This window comes from Trematomus bernacchii, unplaced genomic scaffold, assembly GCF_902827165.1.
Source record: "Trematomus bernacchii unplaced genomic scaffold, fTreBer1.1, whole genome shotgun sequence".
In the NCBI taxonomy this organism is placed as follows: Eukaryota; Metazoa; Chordata; class Actinopteri; order Perciformes; family Nototheniidae; genus Trematomus; species Trematomus bernacchii.
The window spans coordinates 3,577,540-3,595,635 of NW_022987469.1; the positions used below are offsets into that span (position 1 = coordinate 3,577,540).

At 41.2% G+C, this 18,096-nt stretch overlaps 1 protein-coding gene across 2 annotated transcripts in view; it reads left to right on the top strand.

The window, feature by feature from the left end:
- Positions 1–18,096, top strand: part of phf2 (PHD finger protein 2) — a 70,205-nt gene that overhangs the window by 32,057 nt on the left and 20,052 nt on the right. For both annotated transcript variants that reach the window (XM_034144072.1, XM_034144082.1), the window contains exons 2-13: positions 2,588–2,673; positions 4,129–4,243; positions 4,534–4,694; positions 5,808–5,949; positions 6,029–6,215; positions 6,310–6,472; positions 12,089–12,176; positions 12,474–12,580; positions 13,739–13,830; positions 13,917–14,006; positions 15,927–16,298; positions 16,506–16,622. In XM_034144072.1, the coding sequence (XP_033999963.1) occupies positions 2,588–2,673; positions 4,129–4,243; positions 4,534–4,694; positions 5,808–5,949; positions 6,029–6,215; positions 6,310–6,472; positions 12,089–12,176; positions 12,474–12,580; positions 13,739–13,830; positions 13,917–14,006; positions 15,927–16,298; positions 16,506–16,622 (1,720 nt within the window). The remainder of the gene's footprint in view (positions 1–2,587; positions 2,674–4,128; positions 4,244–4,533; positions 4,695–5,807; positions 5,950–6,028; positions 6,216–6,309; positions 6,473–12,088; positions 12,177–12,473; positions 12,581–13,738; positions 13,831–13,916; positions 14,007–15,926; positions 16,299–16,505; positions 16,623–18,096) is intronic.

The window sequence follows — 18,096 nt, forward strand, 5'->3', positions numbered from 1 at the left end:
AACTAGGGTCTGAATCTAATCAGCCCTAACTATAAGCTTTATCAAAAAGGAAGGTCTTAAGCGCAAGATAACAGATTAAAGGGAATCACTCCTCAGTTTATACTGTTATTTTATTTATTAATGTATAATCTAGTCAAAAATATGTGATATATCAAGTGGACAAACATTGTGTTCATTTATAGGAAACATTTCTCATGATCTCCAATTCATTTCTATTATGAACACAATCAAATTAAAGAGAGACGGATTTAATGCAGGAACAGCTTTTTTGTACATATCCACACACACAAACAAAGTGTGCAATCCAGGGAATGTTAATCAAACTGGGTTTTGTTAGATAACATATCTCTTTTTCTTCTCTCAATTCTTTTTATTTCTTATGTGCACTCAAATAAATATTAATCTATTGTTCGTTCATACATTTTAAGAATAGCTTATCAGTTTAAAGGAAAAGAAAGATGTTCCAGATGTGGATGAAATCATGCTTTTGGAAAATGTGGGTTAGATTGTGGAGGAGATCACAGCTCAGTTTATGGAGGATCGTGATGTACAGGAACATGCAAGAGAAATCCAGAATGTTAAGATGTTAAACAAAGTTTCATAAGCAAAGGCAAAGTTTATTTATATAGCACCTTTCAACACAAGGCAATTCAAAGTGCTTTACAAAAATGAAAGACATTAAGAAAATGGCATTTAAAAACAGTCATTAAAAAGCAAAGATAAAAAATAAACATTAAAAGAAAAAATACATGAATAAAAGTTACAGTGCAGTTTAAGATGTGAATAGTTCAATTAAAAGCAGCGACAAAAAGAAAAGTCTTCAGCCTGGATTTAAAAGTAGTAAGAGTTGCAGCGGACCTGCAGGTTTCTGGGAGTTTGTTCCAGATATTTGGAGCATAATAACTGAACGCTGCTTCTCCATGTTTTAGACTCTGGGGACAGAAAGCTGACCAGTCCCTGAAGACCTGAGAGTTCTGGATGGTTCATAATTTAGCAGGTGGTCAGAAATGTATTTTGGGCCTAAACCATTCAAAGCTTTATAAACCAGCAGCAGTATTTTTTAAATCTATTCTTTGACACACCGGAAGCCAGTGTAAAGACTTCAGAACAGGAGTGATGTGATCCACTTTCTTAGTGTTAATGAGGACTCGTTCTGAATTAGCTGCAGCTTTCTAATAGATGTTTTAGTGAGACCTAGGGATGGGTATCGAGAACCGGTACTAAGTCAGTATCGTAGCCGAATGGACGGTATTGGTATACCGTTAAGCCGCTGGACAAATGGTGCTGCCATCGGTATATGAATTACGCTACTTCCTTAGTTTAAACAATTCTGGTTGGTTGGGAACCCTCATCCCGTGTGACATATCCGGTTTGAGTACCACTCTGATTCGCCACTGTGAATGCCACTCGTCATCTCTCCTAACAGCGCTCTTATTATTGTGAGACTCCCGGGGGCAGACACAACATCTTGCAAGAAACAGCGTCTCAAGGCTTCTTAACATTTAACAACCTATTAATGATGCATACCCACTTAACGGGAAGAAACTCAGCTAACAGACGATATTAACCATTTTACCTACACGGAACTGAAGTCCAACACCAAGAGTCTAAAATCAACACTTAGCGAAACGGGCTAACGGGGCTAATGGCTACTTTAGCACATAACTGGCAAAAGCGATCTTTTCTACGTCATTTTATCTGACATGTTCTTTCTTAAGTGTTTACCGCTAGAACAGTGCCATTATATGTATTATATATAACAACTTTACTCTAAGTCCCTCCTGCAGACATCCTGCTGAATACATAGACACACAGCTGGGGGAGGGGATTCAGCTAGACCACTGTATAAGGAGATGATAGGTTGGGACATATCACGTGTGCCACATTTCGCCATTGACGTCAGAGGAGAAAAATACTGGATCTGCTCGTTTGCACCCCCGTTTTTTAGTTTTTTTTAGAGATGTGGGTAAGAAGGAAAAGAGAGAGGGTTGTATTTTCTGAAACTTTGTGAAGTCTCCTTACACATCGGGGACACATATTTATGTATAAAAGACATCAAAAAGTGCATTTTGCATAATGTGCTTAAGGCCGCCAGCAGTGCGTGTCTTTCTCAGTATCAAGCAAAATAAGAGTTTGATAACCTTTTTTTTTTTTTATTCAAGCAAAGATAATGTAATCTCAAAAGTATAAGTATATAATTTGTGTAATCATGTTAAGTATTTTTTATTTTTCTAACATCTCTTATTGTTTGCAGTTGCCTTTGCTTCTTTCTCAATGATCAGACGTTTGCTCTCTATGGGGGCTCTGCGGTTACGCTGCAGCTCTCTCTTTGGGCTCGGTCATTTTTTGTTTGCGATTCTGACACAAACCTCTCAGGTGGGCGGGACTTTCAGGGTGTGTCCCCATTGGCTACTCAGTTTTCACAGCCCAGAGATGTTTTGATCATTAAAATAATGGTGACAACTGAAACATGCATGCTGTCACCATGACAGCAGGCAGAGACCTCAGAGCCCAGCAGCGTCCACATGCTCTGCAGAACGCTCTTTATGCTCACATTCCTAACCTTTAAACCATGCTTCTGTTTCAGCTGTGTTGAGGTGGATGAAGATGACGCTCCAGATATTGACATATATCACTGTCCAAACTGTGAGAAGAACCACGGCAAATCCACCTGTAAGTAGCAAGTAGTGCTAACTAGCTCAGAGTTCCCCTCCAAATCAAACTGTGTTTCTAAGAAAAACATTATTAAATGTCTTAATATTAAATAAAATGATGTGTTCAGGGGCCTCATTTATAAAGCCTTGCGTAGGATTCACGTGGGAAGGTTGCTTACGTAGGACAAAGCAAATAAATACGCACAGACATTTTCCGATTTATAAAACACTGCGTGTTGCCTTTATAAATCACAATCAACTCGAAATGTGGCGCAGCTTTTGCGGGCTTCACGTAACGCCCATATTTTCCTATAAATAGTCAAAGAAACGCCCCGTATTAATATTCATTTTGACTGACTGCATGAAGAAGATCGCAGGAAATGACGACAGAACAGCTAAAAAAGACATCTCACACCGTGTCAGATTTTGGTTATTTTGGGGAGGTCGAGATAAATCATATTGTTTGGTGGATGCAGTTTGAACCAGAGTAGCAGCATGGAGGTCGGATCGTCACCAACATAAATAAATAAGTGGTCTGAAAAAAGTTCATGACAAAATACACATAACCTTCCTCAGGCAGTGTGTCAGTGTGTTTGTACCGGGGACAGGAGACCCCCCCCCCCATGATGAGCAACTGTAAGAAAGTATCGGGGGATCCCTGCGGAGTAGAGTCAATTCATGTTTATTTTTTTATTTGGTGGTTTGTGTTCCAGCTGTCAATCAGCTGTCGATCAGCTGTGCGCAGCGTCTCCACTGCAGCCTGTGCATCTCAACCCCCCGCAGCAACTCTATATCCACCACTTAAATGAAATAAAACAAAATGTTGTGTAATATCAGCTGCCAAATATATGGTGTTCTTAGTTTCCATACCTCCTGCGTTTTAGCAAACGGCATAAAACATGATTAAACGTGATAGTATATAAAACCATGCTCGTATCTACAACCTATAGAAATGCAAAACGGCGTCAGTTTAGACGTAATTCTGTCCTCCTGCTTACCGCATCATTTATGAGAAAACATTTCATAACATTAACACAACATATTCGAGGTGGTTTTAAATAACATATCTGTATATATTTATTTCTCCAAGTTATGTTTTTGTGTGCACTGAGGAGTCTCAAACGGGTTTGTTTAATCATTTTAAGATTGACTTCAATCAGTTTTTGCGAATTAATTCTTAATATATGATAAATGAGAGGTAACATTATATTTATGGTATTATTTCCACATATTTCTCTCCATTCTTCCTTCTGCCAACGGTGTCGCAGTTTCTCGTCTCTCCCGTTTTTGTGCTTAGTGCGTACGCATGGGTCAGAGTTTGCGTGGAGGACCGCACATTTTCCCGTCAAGTTTGTTGGCGTACGCCATCTTTTGAGCGTACGCACCGTTTATAAATGAGGCCCCAGGTCATGTCTTGCTGTGTTGTTCTGCATTGTTACTGTTCTTGAATGTCATTTGTTTTTCTGTTTTTCAGTGAAAAAGAAAAAGAACTGGAGCAAACATGACACAGGACAAAGCACAGATATCAAAGCTGTTCAGAACGGCAGCCAGGTTTTCATAAAGGAGCTGCGCAGCAGGACCTTTCCAAGGTAAAGACATGACACACATCCTGCTGTCCTCATGTCTCATTACTGAACTACAAACAGAGGAGTCCTGTGAGATGAAGTGGGAAACGTTCTGTATAATCAGAATCAGATTCCCCATTTAATACACTCTATTTAACTGTCAATGTTGATTAGGCTTCTTGAAATGTCATTAGTGACTCTAAAGAGTTGTCAATCTCCCAATGTATTCCTCACTTAACAATAAGACCACTAGGGGGCAGTATCAAATAACTTTTCAAATTCTGCCTTCAAATTGTTGTGTGTGTGTGTGTCAGTGCTGATGATGTTGTGGTGAAGCTGAGCGGCGGTCAGCTGACCATGGATTACCTTGAGGACGGGGGCTTCAACGAGCCCCTCCTGGTTCTGAAGAAGGAGGGTCTGGGCCTGAACGTGCCCCCCCCCACCTTCTACATCAGTGATGTGGAGAACTACGTTGGTAAGAATCTGAGCAGCTACTGCAGTACTGCTCTCTGCTAACTTCTGTTAGCTAATGACTTAACTACTGTTACTATAACTACTGCAGTACTGCTCTCTGCTAACTTCTGTTAGCTAATGACTTAACTACTGTTACTATAAATACTGTAGTACTGCAACTACAACATGTGCTATTACTACAAGCATTACTTGTGTACTAGTACTACAACCAGCCTACTGCAGTACAACTTCAATGAGTTCTATCATCACTACTATTACTGCTGTATATTGAATGCAGTAATAGTAGAGTTTGGGCCCTCCCAGGAGAAATCAGCGGTATGCAATGGATGCATACCAAAAGAACGTGAGGTCTGTAACATATTTAGTGAAAATAAACGTGTGTGAGATAGTCGCCACCTAACAGCCTGTCAGAATAAACGGAGGTGTGTTTGTGTGTGTGTGTGTGTCTGTGTGTGTGTGACTGTGTGTGTGTGTCTGTCTGTGTATGTGTGTGTGTCAGAAGAGGAGCTATGGCAGAGCATGAACATTCATTCAATTTATATTTAATCTTCAAAATTCACATGCGTTTGCGGTAATGTTACACATTGACATTTTTCAATGTTTGAGTATGTTCTCTGCATGTAAATGAGGCCAGAATGTACAAAAATAGAGCATGTTTGTCCAAAGAATTCCCGGAACCCCTTACAGAGAATATATCGGTGATGCTCCGGGAAATGTCGTTTAGTTTCTGAGATGCACTTTAACTATGTTGTTTTCAGCTCAGTGACATTCAAGACGCTCATACGATTAGATACAGATATATGCTTGTAATGAATCAGCAAGATTCATTTTTAAGCAATTTTGTTTACACATGGGCATGCCCTCACATATGAAATGTCCACCCAAGGATTTAGGTCTGCCGCCCAGTCTGTATTCAAAGTGATCCTTTCAAACTGTTTGTGTTTTATTAAGTAAATAAAAATACTGCATCAAATAAACGTTTTCAATGGGGGTAGGTACATGTGTCTTCATTGCCTCTGTGTTCACGTGTAACACATGGACAGAAGAAGATGTTTAGCCAGTAGCGGTACATTTTTCTTCAGCTTTTATCATGTTTTGTCCCCTTTCTTCTCAGGTCCAGATGTGGGTGTGGACGTGGTTGACGTCACCAAACAGACCGACAGCAAGATGAAGCTCAAAGAGTTTGTAGATTTTTACTACAGCACAAACAGAAAGAAAGTGTTGAATGTCATCAACTTGGAGTTCTCTGACACAAGGTAACATGCTCTTTACCTGATTTTTGAAATGAAGTGAAAAAGTCCTTGTACTCATCTCGTTTCTCTTTTGCTGCGTCAGGATGAATACTATGGTTGAAAGTCCACACATTGTACGTCAGTTGTCCTGGGTAGAAAACTACTGGCCTGATGATGCTCTGCTTGGGAAGCCAAAAGTCACAAAATACTGTCTGATCTGTGTCAAAGACAGCTACACAGACTTCCACATCGAGTGTGGTGGCGCCTCCGTCTGGTACCACGTCCTGAAGGTCTGTCACTCCCAGCGTCACGCCTGTTGTGAAACATCAAACTTTATCTCTCATACGATAGTGATGGTGCTAGAACATGTGATTGTGTTTGCAGGGGGAGAAGATCTTCTTTCTCATCAAGCCCACCTCTGCCAACCTGTCTCTGTACGAGCGCTGGAGGTCGTCGTCCAATCACAGCGAGATGTTCTTTGCCGACCAGGTGGACAAGTGTTACAAATGCACTCTGAAGCAAGGGCAGACGCTGTTCATCCCATCAGGTATTTTTCCAATATAACAAACCAGGCAGAAAGAGTTCAGACCGGGACCAAAGGAAGTGGAGTCTGTGTGTATCAAATAGAGGAGAAAACATTTATTAGCACATTTTTCAACGTTGAGAATTAATGAATCAATGCAATAAAGCGAAACATACTTCCAGCTTCTTGTCACTTTGTTTTGTCTCTGTAAATGGGATGTCTTGTGTTTATGCTTTTTAATTCAAGGTAATATGTAATGTTAATTCATTAAAAAAAAGCGTGTATTTCAAATATGGTACGTTGTGATAAAGAAGTAGCTTAAGATATTTGTTAATATAAATAAATAATATTCAGTTCAGCTCTGTCTGATTTAGCTGAATCAGGCATAAATCAGCGTGGATGAGCAGCCTGTAACAGAAGATGATTTACAGCCTTGTTTCAAAGCCTTGGTCCCACGAGGGGCGGGAAACTCCATTAATCTATTCATCAATAGAAAATTGAAATCCTCAAAAGTTCATAAATGATACTTAATGGTAATAAGAGTTTGTGCAAGTGTACAGGGTTAGAATGATGCTGTGGGTGAGGAAGGGCAGATCACAACTTAAAGGTCACCTATTGTGCAAAATCCTCTTCTTCATGTCTCTTCTACATCAACATGTGCCCCCTCTTCTTCATGTCTCTTCTACATCAACATGTGTCCCCTCTTCTTCATGTCTCTTCTACATCAACATGTGTCCCCTCTTCTTCATGTCTCTTCTACATCAACATGTGTTCCCTCTTCTTCATGTCTCTTCTTCATCAACATGTGTCGTCTCTTCTTCATGTCTCTTCTACATCAACATGTGTCCCCTCTTCTTCATGTCTCTTCTTCATCAACATGTGTCCCCTCTTCTTCATGTCTCTTCTTCATCAACATGTGTCCCCTCTTCTTCATGTCTCTTCTACATCAACATGTGTCCCCTCTTCCTCATGTCTCTTCTACATCAACATGTGTCCCCTCTTCTTCATGTCTCTTCTTCATCAACATGTGTCCCCTCTTCTTCATGTCTCTTCTACATCAACATGTGTCCCCTCTTCTTCATGTCTCTTCTACATCAACATGTGTCCCCTCTTCCTCATGTCTCTTCTACATCAACATGTGTCCCCTCTTCTTCATGTCTCTTCTACATCAACATGTGTCCCCTCTTCCTCATGTCTCTTCTACATCAACATGTGTCCCCTCTTCTTCATGTCTCTTCTACATCAACATGTGTCCCCTCTTCCTCATGTCTCTTCTACATCAACATGTGTCCCCTCTTCCTCATGTCTCTTCTACATCAACATGTGTCCCCTCTTCTTCATGTCTCTTCTACATCAACATGTGTCCCCTCTTCTTCATGTCTCTTCTTCATCAACATGTGTCCCCTCTTCTTCATGTCTCTTCTTCATCAACATGTGTCCCCTCTTCTTCATGTCTCTTCTACATCAACATGTGTCCCCTCTTCCTCATGTCTCTTCTACATCAACATGTGTCCCCTCTTCCTCATGTCTCTTCTACATCAACATGTGTCCCCTCTTCTTCATGTCTCTTCTACATCAACATGTGTCCCCTCTTCTTCATGTCTCTTCTACATCAACATGTGTCCCCTCTTCCTCATGTCTCTTCTACATCAACATGTGTCCCCTCTTCTTCATGTCTATTCTTCATCAACATGTGTCCCCTCTTCTTCATGTCTCTTCTACATCAACATGTGTCCCCTCTTCTTCATGTCTCTTCTACATCAACATGTGTCCCCTCTTCTTCATGTCTCTTCTACATCAACATGTGTCCCCTCTTCCTCATGTCTCTTCTACATCAACATGTGTCCCCTCTTCTTCATGTCTCTTCTACATCAACATGTGTCCCCTCTTCCTCATCTCTCTTCTACATCAACATGTGTCCCCTCTTCCTCATGTCTCTTCTACATCAACATGTGTCCCCTCTTCTTCATGTCTCTTCTACATCAACATGTGTCCCCTCTTCTTCATGTCTCTTCTACATCAACATGTGTCCCCTCTTCTTCATGTCTCTTCTACATCAACATGTGTCCCCTCTTCTTCATGTCTCTTCTACATCAACATGTGTCCCCTCTTCTTCATGTCTCTTCTACATCAACATGTGTCCCCTCTTCTTCATGTCTCTTCTACATCAACATGTGTCCCCTCTTCTTCATGTCTCTTCTACATCAACATGTGTCCCCTCTTCTTCATGTCTCTTCTTCATCAACATGTGTCCCCTCTTCTTCATGTCTCTTCTTCATCAACATGTGTCCCCTCTTCTTCATGTCTCTTCTACATCAACATGTGTCCCCTCTTCTTCATGTCTCTTCTTCATCAACATGTGTCCCCTCTTCTTCATGTCTCTTCTTCATCAACATGTGTCCCCTCTTCTTCATGTCTCTTCTTCATCAACATGTGTCCCCTCTTCTTCATGTCTCTTCTTCATCAACATGTGTCCCCTCTTCTTCATGTCTCTTCTACATCAACATGTGTCCCCTCTTCCTCATGTCTCTTCTACATCAACATGTGTCCCCTCTTCTTCATGTCTCTTCTACATCAACATGTGTCCCCTCTTCTTCATGTCTCTTCTACATCAACATGTGTCCCCTCTTCTTCATGTCTCTTCTTCATCAACATGTGTCCCCTCTTCTTCATGTCTCTTCTACATCAACATGTGTCCCCTCTTCCTCATGTCTCTTCTACATCAACATGTGTCCCCTCTTCTTCATGTCTCTTCTACATCAACATGTGTCCCCTCTTCTTCATGTCTCTTCTACATCAACATGTGTCCCCTCTTCTTCATGTCTCTTCTACATCAACATGTGTCCCCTCTTCTTCATGTCTCTTCTACATCAACATGTGTCCCCTCTTCTTCATGTCTCTTCTACATCAACATGTGTCCCCTCTTCCTCATGTCTCTTCTACATCAACATGTGTCCCCTCTTCTTCATGTCTCTTCTACATCAACATGTGTCCCCTCTTCTTCATGTCTCTTCTACATCAACATGTGTCCCCTCTTCTTCATGTCTCTTCTACATCAACATGTGTCCCCTCTTCCTCATGTCTCTTCTACATCAACATGTGTCCCCTCTTCTTCATGTCTCTTCTTCATCAACATGTGTCCCCTCTTCTTCATGTCTCTTCTACATCAACATGTGTCCCCTCTTCTTCATGTCTCTTCTACATCAACATGTGTCCCCTCTTCTTCATGTCTCTTCTACATCAACATGTGTCCCCTCTTCCTCATGTCTCTTCTACATCAACATGTGTCCCCTCTTTTCATGTCTCTTCTACATCAACATGTGTCCCCTCTTCCTCATCTCTCTTCTACATCAACATGTGTCCCCTCTTCCTCATGTCTCTTCTACATCAACATGTGTCCCCTCTTCTTCATGTCTCTTCTACATCAACATGTGTCCCCTCTTCTTCATGTCTCTTCTACATCAACATGTGTCCCCTCTTCTTCATGTCTCTTCTACATCAACATGTGTCCCCTCTTCTTCATGTCTCTTCTACATCAACATGTGTCCCCTCTTCTTCATGTCTCTTCTACATCACCATGTGTCCCCTCTTCTTCATGTCTCTTCTACATCAACATGTGTCCCCTCTTCTTCATGTCTCTTCTACATCAACATGTGTCCCCTCTTCTTCATGTCTCTTCTACATCAACATGTGTCCCCTCTTCTTCATGTCTCTTCTACATCAACATGTGTCCCCTCTTCTTCATGTCTCTTCTTCATCAACATGTGTCCCCTCTTCTTCATGTCTCTTCTTCATCAACATGTGTCCCCCTCTTCTTCATGTCTCTTCTACATCAACATGTGTCCCCTCTTCTTCATGTCTCTTCTTCATCAACATGTGTCCCCTCTTCTTCATGTCTCTTCTTCATCAACATGTGTCCCCTCTTCTTCATGTCTCTTCTTCATCAACATGTGTCCCCTCTTCTTCATGTCTCTTCTTCATCAACATGTGTCCCCTCTTCTTCATGTCTCTTCTACATCAACATGTGTCCCCTCTTCTTCATGTCTCTTCTACATCAACATGTGTCCCCTCTTCTTCATGTCTCTTCTACATCAACATGTGTCCCCTCTTCTTCATGTCTCTTCTACATCAACATGTGTCCCCTCTTCTTCATGTCTCTTCTTCATCAACATGTGTCCCCCTCTTCTTCATGTCTCTTCTACATCAACATGTGTCCCCTCTTCTTCATGTCTCTTCTACATCAACATGTGTCCCCTCTTCCTCATGTCTCTTCTACATCAACATGTGTCCCCTCTTCTTCATGTCTCTTCTACATCAACATGTGTCCCCTCTTCCTCATCTCTCTTCTACATCAACATGTGTCCCCTCTTCCTCATGTCTCTTCTACATCAACATGTGTCCCCTCTTCTTCATGTCTCTTCTACATCAACATGTGTCCCCTCTTCTTCATGTCTCTTCTACATCAACATGTGTCCCCTCTTCTTCATGTCTCTTCTACATCAACATGTGTCCCCTCTTCTTCATGTCTCTTCTACATCAACATGTGTCCCCTCTTCTTCATGTCTCTTCTACATCAACATGTGTCCCCTCTTCTTCATGTCTCTTCTACATCAACATGTGTCCCCTCTTCTTCATGTCTCTTCTACATCAACATGTGTCCCCTCTTCTTCATGTCTCTTCTTCATCAACATGTGTCCCCTCTTCTTCATGTCTCTTCTTCATCAACATGTGTCCCCTCTTCTTCATGTCTCTTCTACATCAACATGTGTCCCCTCTTCTTCATGTCTCTTCTTCATCAACATGTGTCCCCTCTTCTTCATGTCTCTTCTTCATCAACATGTGTCCCCTCTTCTTCATGTCTCTTCTTCATCAACATGTGTCCCCTCTTCTTCATGTCTCTTCTTCATCAACATGTGTCCCCTCTTCTTCATGTCTCTTCTACATCAACATGTGTCCCCTCTTCTTCATGTCTCTTCTACATCAACATGTGTCCCCTCTTCTTCATGTCTCTTCTACATCAACATGTGTCCCCTCTTCTTCATGTCTCTTCTACATCAACATGTGTCCCCTCTTCTTCATGTCTCTTCTTCATCAACATGTGTCCCCTCTGTGTAAAGAGACTCTGAAAGTTTCAGGAACAAAGATTCTCTCTCTTTTTGATCCATTTTTATAAAAACCTGTCTGAAAATGAGCTGATCAGATTTTGGCCACGTTATGTTGTCATAACGATGTGTTGTCTTGTGTAACCATTAGCCAATCAGCAACCAAGGTAACCCCCCCCCCCCCCCCCCTTATCACCTGAATCTCCTCCTAGAGCACCATTGAGTTATTTTTAACCAAATATCTCTCAGAGGGGCGTGGGGAGGGGCTCCTTATTTTCATCTAAAGTAACAGACAGAGAATCAGCACTTTGGAAACAGGGCTGAATCAGAGGGGATTATGGGATGCTGCATTGATCTGTTTGGTGTTTCAGACAAACACTTCAGAGACATGTTTGTATATATCTGAGACCTATAATATATTGATGAAAAACAGTATAATAGGGGACCTTTAATGCAATAATGTTTTCTACCTTTCAACAGACACAATAAATATCCCTACAGTTTTCTTGCGGTGTTTGAACTGTGATTGTGTCCTCAGGTTGGATCAATGCCATCCTGACCCCGGTGGACTGCCTGGCGTTCTCGGGACACTTCGTTCACAACCTGAGTGTGGAGATGCAGATGAGGTGAGGACTCACTCATCCTTTACGCTGCCTTGTCATCGTCAGGTTTATATGTATTCTTTATTCTAATTGCTGTCGCCATGGCTCCTGCAGACAGTCATGTCCTAATTTGGGGGATCGGTGTGACTTGACATTTCAGATTTGTCCTTGGCTGAGCTTTTCTGGCGTCTCCTCATTAAGGACTTGTTTTTAGCTCCAAATTCCACCAATCTGATTATGAATTGAAATTGTTTGTTGCAATAAGATTGTTGATAATGCATGTTAATGTTGAGCTGAAACATCTTTGTTTATTCTGCTCAGAGCGTATGAAATAGAGAAACGGCTAAAGGTCAAAACTCTCACCCCCTTCCCCAACTTCGAGACGGCGTGCTGGTATGTCGGACGACATCTCCTCGAGCGATTCAAGGGTAACCTATCAACACAGTTGGATGTATTACTAGATCTCATTTTTTATATTTGAATGTACTTTCTCACTCTCAGAGATAAGTGTGTGAGCATGTCTGCTGCACAGATGAAGAGCACAATGCTCTAACATGAATTCCCTCACTGCAACATGTTTGGCCCAATCCCCTCCATCACTGCCTTCTGGCTTATGTTTCCTCTCTGCTCTGTGGATGTGTAAGTGGTAAAGCCAGACTGGTTTTGTGTGTGGTGCACACAACGTGTAACACACCATATAACAACAGCTTTTGCAGTGCTGGAAAAAGGCTGCTGGTACTATAAATCATTAAGATGAACCTTTATTGATCCCCCTAGGGGGAAATTCAGTTTTCCACTCTGTTTATATATGTTTTGGAATACACACACAGTACAAATACACACATGCATTGGAATACAGGTGTAGGTGCAGACATTAGAGAGGTGCCAGTCAGCCCAGTCCACACTGGTTTTTGAATGGTCTGAGAGGGACTTGATTAAGACAATGCTGTTTTGCCATAAAACTGAATTTAAAGAGGAATTCTACAAAAGCTTATTTTAAACCAGGGATGGTTAGTATTTTTCAAAAAAATACTAACCAAAATAATAAATAATAAACACAACACAAAACATAACTAAAATAGTCATGTATGTGATGAGGAAGTTGATGAGGAGGGGTGTTAGTGACTGAAAGGCCCTATCAAGAGCCTCCCACAGATATCAGTATCTGCAGAGAGCCCTGACAGTACCTACTTCTACTCCATACATATCTTAATTACAATTCTTGAGAAAAGATCATACATGTTGTTTATGTAATCTGTTCATGTCTAAAAAAATGATTATTGGCCGTTAAACATTCTTGTTATCTGATCTTTTTAAAACTTTATTGGAACAAGAGGCCACATGTTGGACAAGGCGTCCAGTCGGCTGCACTGCAGCTTCTTAATGCAAGAACACACAAGCTCTCTTTAATATGCCCAGTCCTCTTATAGTGCAATACATCACTCTGAATGTGGAGTGAGAGACATCATCATTGTGTTGTTTGGGCATTTTAGGAAGATTTAGATGAAACATGCAAAACTGCATTAGCGTACAGTGAAAATTGCACAGTTTTCCCAATGATAACATTTGCATTTCTTTTTCTGCAGGTTTACATAAAGCAAATAAGCAACCAGCCCCATACCTAATACATGGTGCCAAAATCATTAACGGAGCCTTCAGAGCTTGGACTAAGAAACAGGTATGAACACACGCACATCACTATATGTGTCTCTGACCATCCATGCTGTGGTGGAAAGTATAAGCGCTTTGTTCTCCTCCCAACAGGCCCTATTAGAACACGAAGATGAGCTTCCAGAGAACATGAAACCATCACAGCTCATCAAAGATCTTGCAAAAGAGATCCGACTCTCAGAGGTATCATATTTCATTTTTGACATCGAGAAGAAGCCATTGTTGGGATGTGCGATCTGAGAGCCAGTCCAAAGATATCTCAACCGCTAAAATAAATCTACTGTGTACACTCATGACAGAGAAGTGGTCTGTCCCAGGCAAACACACAAACACTGACCTTTTAAATCGCGTTGTTCGTATTCAGTTGCAATGTTTTATATTGCCCTAAGCTGTCACTGCAGCGGGAAAATATTCTCTCATCTGCTCAATCTGTTGACCATAGACTGTAGCTATATAATAATAATAATAATAATATATAATAATGATTTGCGGAAAGAGTTATAATAAAAATCATTTTCTTATATGTGGCCTATAAAATCCATAATCTTCATTATTTAAAGGTTATGTACACTCACTGGCCACTGACACATAAACATAAACAAAACGGGTCAATCAACCACATCGTGAACTATGTCGTTACACATGGTCAAGACCACCTGGTATCTTAAGGTATAATGTGTGACACATGGTTTTATAGTCATGGTCTAATACAGGGGCGTCAAACTCAATTTCATTGCAGTCCACATTATGGTTGCACTCAAAGGGCCGGTTGTAACTTTAAGACTGTATAAATATACATATATTAATATATAATATATATTAAAGGTCCCATGTCATGCTTTTCCGGTTATTACCCGTCCCCTTGTGTGTTATGAAGGTTTTTATGCATGTAAACGGTGTGCAGAGTCACAAACCCTCAAAGTACACCCTGTAGCGAGTAAAACTCTAACACAGAAAAGACCTGTCTATGCTGCCCCAGAACGCCTCGTTGGACATTTCTCTTTTTCTTCCTGGGTACAGTGACGTGCCCATACCCAAATGGACCCATTGGTCCAAATGGACCAATCCGTGGAGCCGTTACGTTACGTCCGCGGAGCCGTTACGTTAAGTCCGTAGATTGGTCCAAATTGACCAATCCGCGGACTTCCTCACACACACACACTCAATCTTTTCTCAGCTGCAGCTCCGCCAATTTCTCCTCCCTGAGACGGCGCGACTTGGCGCGGCTGTGAGTCTGTGTGTGAGCACACACACAAACTCCCAGCCACCCAGTGTGTGTTCGGGCTGGGTTTCGCTGTGTCTCGCTGTTTCGCAGACGGCCACTGGGCTCATAGGGAGGGGGGGGCAGGAGCTCCAACAAGGCGTGTAGGACAGAGAGTGAATACACATACTATACAGAGATGCTGTATGAGAAACCAATGTGAGTTTGGAAAATAGCACAATATAAATCTATTCTAGTAGACCTCAACAATGGAATTATGATGAGTAGAAATGGCCATGACATGGCACCTTTAAATGTGATTATTATCAGTTCCGGTAGTAACTTCATAAATAACTATGTCTGAAAGCACACGTCTAGGGAAAATCATTGAAAGCATACATTCAACAATTACACCTATTGTATTGTATATTATATTCTTTGCAAACTCTTCCGGGCCACATAAAAAAGGGCCTTGAGTTTGACACAGCTCATGTCGCAGGCTCACAAAACCGACACTGTACCAAAACTCAACCATGTTAGCCTTTTACTTCTGCAAATAATATTGCTGTCACACAAACCTTATTTAAAGTTAATGAAAATGTTAGCGCCTCTACTCTCTTCCTATTGGCTCACAGGGCCGAGGTTCTACACACCAGTAAAACACCCAAACCATCAGCACAATAAAAACTGAATAAAGGTATCAAACACGATCAAATATGGTTTAATCCATCTATTTTTACACTGCATTGATTTTTCACTTTTTCACCCATTTATTTGTGATCTTAAAATAAATAAATTGACATATCATTTCAGCACTAGTTCAGGGGAACTTAAATAGTCTCAAGAGGGATTTAACTGCAGATTAAAATGTATACCCTTTACGTTCCCTGTGTTTCCTTTAGAATGCAACAAAAGCTATTAAGAGTGAGCCCAGCATCAAGGTTCCAGTGGAGGAACCCCCATCCACACACTCGGATCCTGAAGAGCCTGAAGAGCCCGTCTCACCGGCCCATGTCCCCTCGCCCAGCAGAGAGAAGGCCAGAAAGAAAGCTTTCAAACCCCCCAAGCCTCCGAAGCCTCCCAAACCCCCCAAGATGCCTAAGGCCCCCAAGCCTCCAAAGGTGCCCAAGGTCAAGGAAGGAGGAAAGAAGAAAGCGAAGAAATTGCAAGAGTCGTCGTCGTCGTCGCCGCCTCCCAAACCCTCCAGCTTTGCAGCTCTTGAGTCCCATGCCAAAGACATCTTGAGCAAAATGGACCAGCCGAAAAAGACGAAGGTGAGTGTGTGGTAATGTAACTGTTAATGATATTGTTCTTATTTTGTGGAATGATTATTTGTATCCTTAGTTGTGACTTCACTTAGGCCATTTTGTATTCCATTAAGCAGAACGCTTTATAAATATCTTTATTTTGCTTCCAAACATGCAGAAAAGAGAAAGAACCCACAGTCACTTTTCACTTTTGATAATTGTGTCTCCCTTCAGGCTGTGAAAAACGTCCTGAGTATATCAGAGAAGGAAATATCAAAGCAGAACAACGCAGAAAAGTTTGAATTCAGAGAGCAGAATAAAAACAAGACTGAAGCAAAATGGAAGTATAAGGTAAGCTGATAAATTGATGATTGATGATTTTTTTTTTAAACACTTTCTTTAATTTGTTAGCATATATAGACAATATATAAGACAGTACACAAACATCCACAAGACATAACAAAATGAAGTACATTACAAGTCACGTTTGCGTTGCAGCAGCATAAAAAACACAAGGCAATGTACATAAGAGAAATTAAGACACAAGAAATAAACAGTCCAAAATATTTCAGAAATAGAAATAAAATAGCATTAAAAAATGTAAAGTTTAAGAATATAAAACAAAAAATAAACAATATATATACATGTGGAAAATATACAAGTGGAAATACAAATTTCCAGTAACGGGCCGTCTCCACGGCAGCGTTAAAAAAATCTTGGAGGTGGGCGTATCTGAGGCTTGGGGATTTTTTTGCGATCAACCAATCACATGAATCTCCCGCCCGCGACATATGAAGCCAAAAAGCCTGAAGTAAACTGGATATAAACTCCCCAAAACAGGCGAAAACATACCACTGTCTCTGCCACCTCCCTCCATGCCTGGCTCCTCCGGTTTATATCCCGGTAGGTCTGGTCATAAAGCACCGGGTGATTGATTCGCTACCGCTAATTTCTCCTCCATGTTTTGGAATATGAGGAAATGACCTGCGGTATTTCTCTCCCAGCATACACGCCGTTTGATTGGCTAGAGCTTGAACTGTCAGATTTGCGTACACGGGATTTGATTGGCTGACGCTTCCTCCTCAGCTTCAAAAGTTGAACATTGTTCAACTTTGGATCTTGAAAATCCTGAGAATCTCCGCTCGCCTGCCCACAATGCATTTCGGCGAAAGCGAAAAAAAGTGACGTCACCCCATTCAAAGTGAATGGGCAGAAGCGTTTCAAGATTTTTTAACGCTGCCGTGGAGACGGCCCGTGACACATATAATGCAGAATATTATTATGCAAGAAAGGTATTATTCAAAATGAAATAGAATATGAATGTAAAATGTACAGTGGGAGTCTAAGTCCAGTAATCAAGAGAAGCTATGGAGCAGAGAGTTCTCTGCCAGCCAGAGGTGATTTGTTGTAGAGTGTTATTGCAGTGGGCAGGAATGTTTTCCTGTATCGGTCCTTGTGTAGGCAGATATGAAAGGCTTCCATCCTTCCTCCAGCAGAGGGACATTAATCATCTCCAGTTTGCTGACCCAGAGTACTCTCTAGATCTGCATGTTCCAGATAGTTAAGGAAAGGGCCCCATACTTTTTTTAATAGTTCTTGTTTTCCTTTAATTGAATAGGTTATTTTCTCTAATGAGACACATGCAGACAGTTCTTTTAGCCATTTTCCAATACTTGGACTGTTACATTTTTCCATGAAAGTGCTATCATGCGTTTTGCCTGTAGCAGACATACATTTAAAAATATTTGTTCTTTCTTCCTTATGTTGTGTTCTTTTGGGTAACACCCTAACAAAAAAAACTTGGGCTCCATGGTTAACTGCATTG